Raw genomic sequence first — 12,296 nt, 5'->3', positions numbered from 1 at the left:
AACCAAGACCTTTGAACTTTCTAAATGGAGGCAGCTGTGGATCAACAACTCCTGTGTGATGTGATTGTAAATTGTAGATTTTCTCTATAGAGTCTGGTGCAGGTAATGAGCAGTTCACCAAGCGACACAAACTTAAATTTCCAGTCAAAAAAGGTATCTGACAACAAGATAAAGCTATAGAGCAGGTGCAGATTTTATAGGGTGTTTAACTTTTGTGTACCCACGAGCAGCCATGGTTTCACTGAGAGCTTACCTCCATGTCGTAGGCTGGTTCTCAGCCCTGGGGACGTGCACAGTGCTGTCAGTGCTAACCAAACCATGCAACCACACAACCTTAAATAAATCTGACCTTTAACCTTTGCAGGTTTGCACAGCTGTCCTTTTAAGGACTCTACATTGACTTCCATTCATTTGGACATTTGGACCTTAACCATAACCAATTAATACGTAACCCTAACCTAACCACAAGTCAAATCTTAGCCCCTTAACTTAACTTCACTTAACCTAACCTAACCTAACTTAACTTAACTTAACTTAACTTAACCAGTTCTTCTGAAACAAGGTTCTGGCCTCATTAGGACCAGGTTTTACTCTCCATGAGTACTACTACTCCTGACAAGGTCAGTGTTTTGACCGAAAAGGTCCTAAAGAGGTAACAAATACACAGATATACAATGATGTAATAAAATGCAGTTGACATTCTGGCTCCATTGCAGCAGAACCTCCACACACACACACTCAGACCAACACAGAAACACACTCACACATTCAGTGCTCACCTAATAACCATGATGTAATGACAGAGCACATTTGTACAGACAGCAGGTTCAGGGGAGGAGGATCATTGTTCCTGAAAAGCCTGAACCCTGTGTTGTCTCCTCTCAGAGGACACAGCAATTGATATTCAGGATGCTCCGACAGACAGAGTGTGTTCACTGCAATAAATCACAACAGAGCTACATGACTAAGGTCTTCTTGGATTTTAGTAGGGGAACTCCTATCCTGGGTGAAGGCAGCAGCAGAGTCTGCCAATGATTTGATTTTGCTCTGAAGACACGTCTGCCAAGGACACCATGATGGACAACTACAGAATCCCCTAAAAAAGGAGAGCCAGTCACAAAACCCTGGCACACTAGGGGCAGGCTTAACACAATGACAACAGAGAAGCGACGACCAGTGCACACCTCTTCCTCCTTCTTCTTCTCAACTGGCCATCCTGTGAGGAGAACACAGAGTCCTATTCTTCCTCCTCCAGGATGGAGGAAGGACACAGACGCCCTCCAAGAGCCAGACATCAGCTCTTCAGTACAGCGCTAAACAACCTCCCACCAGCAAGAGAACCCTCTCTACTGATCACCACGCACAAAGTAGCCTGTAATCCTCCCATCAGAGGCAATGACTCAAGAGCCTGCGAGCCTGCCTAAGGATCAAGAGCCAAGTTTGCTCCAACTAGCTAACTTTGTGAGGATAACCTGAGCAACAGACACCAGAAACATGGTGAACCAACTACAGTTTCTGGACCATTGGACAGCAACTCAAAAAGAATTTCCTTGCATCTTTCAAGGACTTGGTAACATAACTGGGTGTAGCAGAACATTAACACAAATTGGATAAGCACGTTTAACTGTGTGAAATGTTGTATTGAGCTTACTCAGTGCATGTGTGTTGTTGTTGATGATGTTTGATTGATTGATGTGGCACTGTGATTTATCAATTATTAAATGAATTATTAATCAGAATCCAAATTAGTAATTGGCTAAATTCATGAGACTGAATTAGTAAATATTGTCCCTTCTTTCTAAAGGGTGGGGCCCCCAAAAAACTGTATTAAGTGAAGTCATATTATTATTATTTATTATTAATGTTATTATTAATCTTAATCTGGAACAGTTATTGGATAGATAAAATGTAAACTCCAATACAGTCCAAAAATCCTATATATATTACATGGTTCACTACACACAGACTGTAATGGATATAAGATGCAGCAATATCATTTTAAATGTGTAAAATGACTGTATCAGACTGATATCAGTAGATACTTAAGGTTGTGATGTCTGTATCGGACAAAAACAAGTGTCTAATTCGTCTTCTTTGGATGGTGTGGTTGCAGTTGTGGTCAAAGGTCTGAAGCTATAAGAAGTAAACAAAATGAAGTTACATAAACTGCTTTTTTGAGATAACTTTAGTGCAGTAAAAGTAAAAGACAGAAGCAAACATCTCTGGCAACAGCAGGATTCCACCAAAGGTGAAGCATGCGTGGGAGGAGGTAGAGTGTATCCACATTAACACTGAAATACTGCACCTCAGTCTTCAGACCAGTTTTCTGATGGTCCACTACTTTTCTAAAGATAGCATTGTGCCAAAAATGTGCCTGACCACACCCCATTTCAACACTAACCTGCCCATAGGTGCACAAGTTAATTTGTTGTTAAAGTAACACACGACAGGAAGAAGACAACATGTGTTGCATCACTTTTTCCCCAGTGTAGAGAGTTATTATAGACTTATTCTTTCAGTTTCTCCCTTTAGGTGCAAATCATCTGCCTCCATCCTACCCTATCCCTTGTGTCTTCTTCTGTTAGACCAACTGTCCTCATGTTCTTCACAACATACTGTAAATGAACCTAATCTGTGGTTTTCAACATCTTTTGTCCAGTTGAATCACTATCCCTCCTCTGCACGTGACCAAACCATCTCAACCTCTCTTAGATTATCTCCAAATCATTTAACCTGAGCTGTCCCTGGAATATGCTCATTTCCAATCCTGTCCATCCTGGTCACTCCGAACAAAAATCTCAGCATCTTCAGCTCTGACACCTCCAGCTCTGCCTCCTGCCTTTTAGGCAGTGCCACTGTCTCCAAGCCATACATCATAGCAGATCTCACTACCGTGTTGTAGACCTTTCCTTCAGAGAGAACTTGAGGTAATCCTCTTCGCCATGTTTGTATGTTACACCGTGTCAGTGTACTCTATCCAAATGGTCAACTTCCAGGTGCACATTGTAGGAGAAGTCAGACTTGGCAACTCTAACATGCTAGACTTCTTGTCAGGGCGTTGTGAAGCGTCCCAGACAGCAAATCTCTGTTCTTCAGCTATGTTACATTACACGTCCGTTCATCGCTTCAGACGTTCATAATCAAATCCGATACTGGAAATGTGTTCACGACCAAATCGCTTGAAAATCGGCCGGAATTTGTGTAGTCAGATGTGACGTTAAGTGCAGTGAAGCCTACAGTGTGTGCATTCATGTGTGCATACGTGTGCATGTATGCATGTGTGACTGAGGTAGGACTGCAGAGAGAAAGTGGGCAGGCTCCAGCTGTGCTGTGCTGTGCTGTGAGGCAGAAGTGAGCAGAGGTGTGAGCGCACAGTCAGGCTCTGCCCCTGTCTCACCCTCACACCACCGCTCACTGCACTTCCTCTCTGCTAATTAGGTGAACTCATTTAGGGGCAGGGGTGAAACAGCTGTCATCACATCACAGGCTCTGTTCTTGCATTACATTTTATCTGATGGGACACTCCGTATCCTGTATCCTGATCCAAGTCCATACTGAGTACATCATATGTTGTTAAATATGCACCTGACACCGTGGAATAACAGCTATTTAACTTGGCAAAGTCGATTGTGGAGCTATGTGGGCCCAACATTGAGGGTTTGGATACTATTATATGACATTTATTATGTAAAACTTGAAGTCACGAATATGAATGATTGGGAAATGGTCGGGGGGGGGGGGGGTGACTAAAAGGTTAGAGTCATCTGGATTATTGCAAAATGTGTTTTTTGTTTGCAATGATACTGTATTAAAGGTTTACACAGTATGTGGAGTGGTTAGAACCCAAGTTCACGACCCAGTTGGAATGAGGGCCTTTCAGCATGGAGTTGGCATGTTCTGGCATTGGTTTTCTCCAGTTTCCCCTCACAGTCCAAAAACATGCAGAGGTTAAATGGACACTCTAAATCAGGGGTGTCAAACGGATGGCTCGTGTGCTAGAACCAGCGCACCAGAAGGTCCAATCCGGCCCGCAAGATCAATTTGTGTAAACTAACGTTGTAAGAATGCTGTGGCGCCTTTAAGAGCCGGGCAAGTGTGCATGCAGGGAAAGAGAGAGAGCGAGAGATGAGAGTATGGGCAGAGTTAGCATTATATAGTCACTATGAAGTGGGGTAAATATGTGTCGTGTTCCGAGCCTGTTGAGAGAAATAAACGCTCCGACTCTTCCAGATCACCTGTTCATCCCCTATCTGTAGAAGTAAGGGTGTTAACCTGCAGCCACAGCTCCAGCCCCTGGAGGTAATATCTCCCCTGTGCTTCCCCGACCACTGTCCAGAAGAAGCTAATACCACATTAAAGATAATCAACTACAATTATGTAGTTATACATACAGTCATTCCTAATTTGTCCCCTGGGGTTGCATTTTTATTAGCTCCCACTTAACTTTCAGGAATACTACATAGATGTGTAGTAAAATTATTTCTAGGTCTTGACATGTTCTAAAACACTAGAATTTTTACTTCCAGATACCTGTGTAAATTGACCGTAGGTGTGAGAGTGAATGGTTGTTTGTCACTGTGTTGGATTGGGGACCTGTCCAGGGTAAGAATAATAATAATGATAATAACCCAAGTAGGAAAAAAAAGATAGATCAGAACAAAAACACTAACAAACAAACAGTCAGGTGGCAAAACCTGCAGGAACAAGAACAAGTGGGTACCCCACCTTTAGCTCTATGTCACCTGTGGCCCCGCGAGCCTCATATGAAGGATAAAGCGGTAGATGATGAATGAACAATGAATACTGTCTTAAAATGTGTGTCACTGACATCAACCCTCCACACACAAGGACCTTACTGTATTTTCAGCTTTACACATTTATCCATAATACACATGACTTTCTGGCAGAGACTTTGCCAAAAATTCTCTTTTTCAAACTGAGCAGACGATGTGTCGTCCCATCATGCCTTGAGGTAAATATGTTTATGATGTGTTCTGAACCTCGCAGTAATTCATTGCACAAATTTGCACGTTGCAATTAGTGGGAAGAGAGGATAAATGTAGGAGGCTCACTCACCCTCACACTGTTTGCCGTCTCCCTTGTAGCCCGGCTTGCAGATGCAGTTGTAGGACTTTGGCGTGTTCTGGCAGAGGGCATCGATGTGACAGTCATCTGAACCCTCGGCGCACTCGTCTGCATCTGGACACACAGAAGACATCAACATTCATTCAGCTTTTTCCTTGACACAGTGCGCAGATCTCTGTACAGACATGAAGACAGTTACAAGTCTGACTGTTAATATGTAAAATCATAAGGCACTGATAATTCAGGGCTGTGCCCAGAGTCACTTTACACCAGACAGTTACAGCAGCGAGCCAGCTCCATTCATAATAATGACTCCCACCCTTTATTTAGTGGAGATTTAAAGTTAAAGCGCAACAGAAACAGTTTCATCCCTGCAGCAATAATCTTTTGAAATAAGAAGACCTAAATAGGTCTTTTATTGTGGCATGTCCTTTAGTATGTTTGGTTAGTTTTAATCTTCTTTTATTCAGTTTTAAATCCCTTTTGAGAGCTTATCCATCCCCATGTCTTGTGCAGTTTTATCTCAATGTATGTCTGTGAGAAATACAGTACATTGTTTGCCTGTTCACTGCAAACAAAATCTGCCAACAGGGTAAGGCTGAACAATTTTGAATAAATATTTAATTGTATATAACATTTTGGCTTGAACAAATATTGCGTCTCCTGCAATTTGAAAGTTGCAGTAAGCTGTATTGCGATTTTGATTAAAATTTCAATGAATTGTTCTGCCCTACAACAGGGTATAAATAAACTGAATGACCACGTTTTACACATATGCGTTTGCATTTTAGCTGGTGCAGGTTTTCTAGACTTTATGGTACCAGAAGTCCAGGAAATGGCTGCAGCTGTGAAGCTACTTCCATTTGAACACCTTGCCTTGCACGGCCCACTTAACCCTTCTCACTCTCAGGCCACATCATTGAAAAGAAGCGAGCTTCTTTGTCCCCTGATAATGTAAACAAAGTGGTCTGCCGCAGTAACTGGCTGAACGAAGTGAAAAATGTTCAGTGTTCCGAAGTTTTTTATATTTGCACCTTTTTGAAATGGAACTCGCACAAAGATGGAACATACTGTATTTTTGTGTTTACATTCATGTTACTAGTTCATTTAAGAAATAATTGCCATTTCAGCTGATGTCTATTTTATTGGCCTTGGTGGTTTTGATTCAACCTGCACTTTAACATGGGCCTGGTTCTGTTATTATTTCTATGCGAGAATATGACACAACTCATCCTGCTGATTGTAGTGACTGCAGTGAGGCTATATTGTTCACATACAAACTTTTCTATCACAGTGATGTCTGTACTGCGCTGATGAAAGATCTGGAAATTGAAAGCTTGATATTTAATGGTATAAATTTTGTCACACTAATATGTAAAGTTGCTTCATTCTGGCCCTGTTCATACCTGGCATTAACATAACAGATGTGCTGATCCCAAATCAGTTGTGATTTCAGTTCCAAAGGTACTGGTCAAGAAAATCACTGGATGTGTCACTAAAGACTGTAAAGAGTCACTAAAGACAGTAAATAGTCACTAAAGACTGTAAAGAGTCACTAGAGACAGTAAAGAGTCACTAAAGACTGTAAAGAGTCACTAAAGTCTGTAAAGAGTCACTAAAGACCGTAAAGAGTCACTAAAGACAGTAAAGAGTCACTAAAGACTGTAAAGAGTCACTAAAGACAGTAAAGAGTCACTAAAGAAAGACTGTTAAGAGACACTAAAGCCTGTAAAGAGTCACTCAAGACAGTAAAGAGTCACTAAAGACTGTAAAGAGTCACTAAAGACAGTAAAGAGTCACTAAAGTCTGTAAAGAGTCACTAAAGACCATAAAGAGTCACTAAAGACCGTGAAGAGTCACTAAAGACAGTAAAGAGTCACTAAAGACTGTAAAGAGTCACTAAAGACAGTAAAGAGTCACTAAAGACTGTAAAGAGTCACTAAAGACAGTAAAGAGTCACTAAAGACCGTAAAGAGTCACTAAAGACTGTGAAGAGTCACTAAAGACAGTAAAGAGTCACTAAAGACTGTAAAGAGTAACTAAAGACAGTAAAGAGTCACTAAAGACTGTAAAGAGTCACTAAAGACAGTAAAGAGTCACTAAAGACTGTAAAGAGTCACTAAAAAACCAAAACAAAAATGCATGTCGGCTGTGTAAAAGTCTCACATGGGAGTTGAAACCGTGTTGATCACAAGTACAATGCTTTAACCACTCAGCAAACTGCTATGGAAACCAAATTGAAGCTTGATGAGGACACACAAGGTACCAGATTGCTGTTATTTATGCTATTGCTAGCGGTGCCCATTTTAAGAATGTACTTATGGGTCGTAATTCCTGCACACGACCCATGTTACGTCTTGTTGGAGGACAGTCACTTGCAAGTAATTTATTTATTTCAATTTGGGAGAAGAATATTTGGCATATGGAGCATATATGGCTAGATATGACACAGTGATGAAATCATCATCACAACTGTGTTATTAAAAGTGATAAAGATCTCGTTTCTGTCTTTGTCATCCCTTGGAAAAATGTGTTACTACCCATTTTTTATTAAAATATTAATATTCCCCTTGAATATTACGCAATATTACGCAACTTCCCCTTGCGTATCAATGATCGTATTGTACAAATCGACATTTGGCCTAACCCTTCTTGAAGCTGATGCCACCTACAGTGTTACTTCTGTATAATTGATTCACTTGTCATGTCATGTTTGAGGTGGAATAGAGAGGATGCATCAAAACACACCTCACACCTGACTTGCAATTTTGTGCTGTCGATGTGCAAAGGCCTACATTCTAAGTCTACATCCACACTGATCTGGTTTTGTAAATAAATGAATGCTACTCCAGAAGCACCTGCTGTGTGGACAAAGTGACAGCTCAAGCTCTGATTTTTTTTTTGCCATTGTTGTTTCTTGAGAATCAGATTCCCGAACAGTCCAGTGATATACGATTTCCATTGTCATGTGTTAGTAAGAACACTGATTCCGATTTTAGCTTTTCTTTGTAATTATGTGTTGAACTTTGTTAAGGGCTTTAAACATAAAACTGGATTGGATTGATTATGGTTTACTTTTTCCAGATTATTCTGCTCCAGGACATCCTTTAAGAGCCAGGAGGGGAATCACAAGGCCTTTGTATGACACTGAGGAGAGAGGTCAAAGGTCAAGGTCCAGCGTAAGACAACATTCAAAGGACGGAGGTTTTTAACAGCTGCACAAATGATCAGCTTATTGATAGAAGAGTCGGTCACATCTGGGTTTGAATCCCGGGGCAGAGGGCCAACTCATTACACAGTGTACACACACACACACACACACGGACACAGAGGGCAGGAGGGGAGGAGGAGGGGGACCCGAGTGTCTCTGTATTGACACCTATTCACTGTGGATGGAGGCTGCTGTTGCTGCTGCTGCTCACTGGTCAATACTGCACTCACGCTGCCTGTCTTGTCTGTCCCTCCTGGGACTTTGACGTCCATTCTGCCATCACCCAACCCCCGTCCTCAATACACATGCACATATTATGTGTCTTTCTACGGTCACAGGGACACTAATGAACATCATTTATTCCCTTGCCCGTGCTCTTAAAATGAATTTTAACTCATACAGAAACTACAGCACTTAAAAGTCTTGAGCTATCATTACATGCGTTTGCAACACGTTACTTTATAGTAATAATATGTTGACGACACCATCCTTTATATAGAAATCAGGTTCACTAATTTTACGTTCATAAATCAAAGTACACATTTTTACATCACCACCATAAACAGCCATCCATTGTTTTCCACTTTATCCTCACTGTTGTAAAAACTCACCGCGGCCTTCTCCCTTCCCCTCTTCTGACAAGTGCAGCTAGTGAATACAAGCTGTGGAGCCAGGTCCATGCTGTTCAGCATCAGTTTGGCATCCTTCAAAGATGGCCTGATGGTCTGATGTTTACTCACGTGTGGCCCCTCACTCAGTCACACAGTCATTTCCTCTTCCTCACTTCCTCCAACAACAGTTTTCTCTGCTTCTTTTTCACTCTGCCATGACGAACATCTAAAATAATGCTATAGCTGCCTTGATCTTACAGGCAGTACCTGGCTACAGGGTGTGTGTGGTGCCATGAAGCAATTTATGTTTCTCAAGAGACCCAAGACTTCATGAGACCTCCTGAATCTGAGGACTCCGCAAACAGACTCTAGTGGGAGTAGAGACAGCTACCAGTCTCCCCACAACATACCATTTAAAGGCGACATAGACCGGAAGCTCCAATTAACGCTGTGTTTGTGTGTGTGTATCTGCGTCATTACCTCGTTTATGAAACCCTAAAGTTTCAGAACAAACAGTTCAGCCACTGCTAAGAAAATAGTGTTGTATTGTTTTCCTGGGCTCTGCGAAGCGGATCGGCACTTCCGTATGCTGATGATGTCATCAGAAAACCTCACCACTCCTCTCACCACCGTAGCGCCTCCTGGTGCGGGCACTAGTCCGGGCACATCCGGTTGCGTACATTCAACCGCAGAGGAAGAACTACTCTCGTAGCTGCTGAGATGCAGAGCATCCACCGTGCCAGAGGGGGAGCTGTGTATCTGAGAGCTGGCCTATCTATTACGTCACTTCCAGGTACCTGGCCAATCACAGGACAGTGGGAAAACTCTCGTTGGCTGGCCAATCACAACACAGTCCATGTTCTGGGGGTGTGGTTTTGGTCTGAAACAGCGCGGCTGACGAGAGCGTCAGTGAGGAGATATTTTGATCGGCTTGTTTGCAGCAACTAGGAGGTTTTTAACCATGAAAACAAGTTAATATATGTAAGTAGACCTCCATAACTAACATATATGTGCGATACAAGCATTCTATGTCGCCTTTAAAGATTCACCTGTTCTCCTTTGCATTTAACACAATATGAGTCTGCTGCTCTGCACTTTCCGGGTGAGATGTCATTGTCTACTCGCACGTTTTATGTCTTTTTCTGTTTGTTTGTTTGTTTTTGCATCTGATTATTTATTGTATGACTACTGTACAACACTTTATTCAAGTGCTGTGAATGTGCTGAATAAATACATTGGATAAAAAAAAAAAAAAAAAAAGAAGCATGACAAAAGAAAAAAAAACAACTGATGCTGGTTGAAGCTATCTTTTGTATTGGAGGGGGGTCTACTGTATGCACCATTTATAACGAGTTATAAATGTCTATACGGTCTATAATGTATAGCTCATTTATTCAAATTGACATGTTTTTTCCTATCTTCTTCTTCTTCTTCATGTGAGACAGATGGGGTGGCGCCCTAGCGCCCTCTATTGACGGGCCAACACTGCTGCCACAGTCTGTGAGCCAAAACTGGCCAACGTGCATCAGAATTTGGCCTGGCAGGTGATTTCAAAAATCTGATTTCATACTGAATTCAGAGCCTTTATTCTGAAAAAAAAGAGATTATGTTGCTAGAATTGACAATTAACTGACATACACTATAAAAATAAAACACTGCTGTTGTAATGGATATCCTTGTTTTGAGAGTAAATGTCTGTATAAATAAATTAAAAATATCTTAGTCTGATAGTAATAGTAGAATAGTAATCTGATGCTTGTTTTAATAAATGTACTGCTAATCAAACTGCAATATACTGTAGGTCAAGGGTTCTTAAACACTGGGTCGGGACCCACAGATGGACCACCAGAGTCGCAGCAGTGGTATCTGGAAAACCATGGGGATTTTTTTAAAATTATTATTATTTATTTATAATTGCCTTTGAATGACTAATGACATCCCTTCCTCCATGACCTGGTTAACCCACATCTCTAGCTCTGTACTGTACAACTGTACACACAGTGTGTCTTACACAATATTTGTCTGAGCTCTGTGGGTTTTGATAAAATGTGTCAGCTGATCTGTTGAAAAGGGCTTAAAGTATATACTGTATACACTTAATGTGAGAATATAATGCGGTGTATATATTGCACAAACCTCGTTGGGCTAAGATTATAAAAGGCCTGTGTTTATATAGCACTGTTCTAGTCTTGATGACCACTCAAAGCTGCTTTACACTACAGTTTTTGCCATTCACCCATTCACACCCGTTCAGTCACACATTCACTCCGCCCACTTTCTATCACACACCTTTCATACCCATTCACACATGGCCAGCACAGCTGTCACGAGCAACGTGGGGTTAGGTGTTTTACCCGAGGACACATCAGCCAGGAATTTAACCCAAAACCTTCCAGTTGAAAGACAACTAGCTCAACCACTGAACTTCTGTCGCCCTGGTTTTATTCTGTAGATATATAGAGTCAGTTTGTGTACTGATTTTTGGACTGCAACGGTTATTAATCAATTACAAAATAAATCAGTGAGGGATTCATCTTTTTTAATAAATAAAGCAAGATTTTAGTTTCTGAAATGTTTTGGTTCTTCGCTCCACATGACCAAGAAAATCATTACAACTGAATAATTTTGGTTTGTGGACATCATCATTTCAAGATTTCAACATTTTTTGAATTTTCTGGACCAAACCTCTGGGGCTGCAAAGTCCCGGTCGACTGGTCGATTCTGACAAGTGGACTTTTAGCCGTGTTAATTTCATACAGTCTATGGTTAATTTCATTTCATCTGGAGGAATGTACGGAAAGTGCTAATGGGGGTGTTTTCAGAGCAGGTAACAGCGTGTCTTCAGAGAACACGGCCCTTTGTTTTCAGTATTTTGGATTAGCCCAACCCACAGGAGACAGAAAGACTACAGAACGTCTGGTGGCTTTATTTAATGTGGAGCTCCAGTCAGTCCTCCTCTAACATCCATGTCAAAGACATCGGCAGTGTGGCAGTATTTTACAAAAAAAGATGGCAATAAAAAAAGTCAAATGCAAAGTCATGCAACAGTTTTCATATCCCAGCTCGACTACAAACATATCATATAAAAACACTAAGCTAACTTGTCTTCATTATGTTGCTCCGTCCGTTTTGAGTACATGATCATATGAGAATTGGCATATTTCAATGTTTTAGTCTAATAATCATTGATTTTGTTTTATAACTGCAACAGCAACGATCTATTTGATGTCTCAGCCGCAAAGCTGAGCTCCTGTTTTCAGTGTCGCTTTGTGTGAGGACATGCACAGAGACTAATCATCTAAATATTCCTCAACAGTTGATATCGCGCTGATATCAACATAGTATAGTATATAGTGTATTTTGGAAATCATGCGCTATGATATTAAGCA

General features: G+C 41.2%; 1 protein-coding gene across 2 annotated transcripts in view; it reads right to left on the bottom strand.

Annotated features, from left to right (window-relative positions):
- The window catches only part of scube1 (signal peptide, CUB domain, EGF-like 1), a 139,579-nt gene that overhangs the window by 126,170 nt on the left and 1,113 nt on the right, over positions 1–12,296 (bottom strand). For both annotated transcript variants that reach the window (XM_058625065.1, XM_058625066.1), the window contains exon 2: positions 5,077–5,199. In XM_058625065.1, the coding sequence (XP_058481048.1) occupies positions 5,077–5,199 (123 nt within the window). The remainder of the gene's footprint in view (positions 1–5,076; positions 5,200–12,296) is intronic.

Source organism: Solea solea, chromosome 3 (assembly GCF_958295425.1).
Source record: "Solea solea chromosome 3, fSolSol10.1, whole genome shotgun sequence".
In the NCBI taxonomy this organism is placed as follows: domain Eukaryota; kingdom Metazoa; phylum Chordata; class Actinopteri; order Pleuronectiformes; family Soleidae; genus Solea; species Solea solea.
This window is presented reverse-complemented; position numbering and strand designations above follow the sequence as displayed.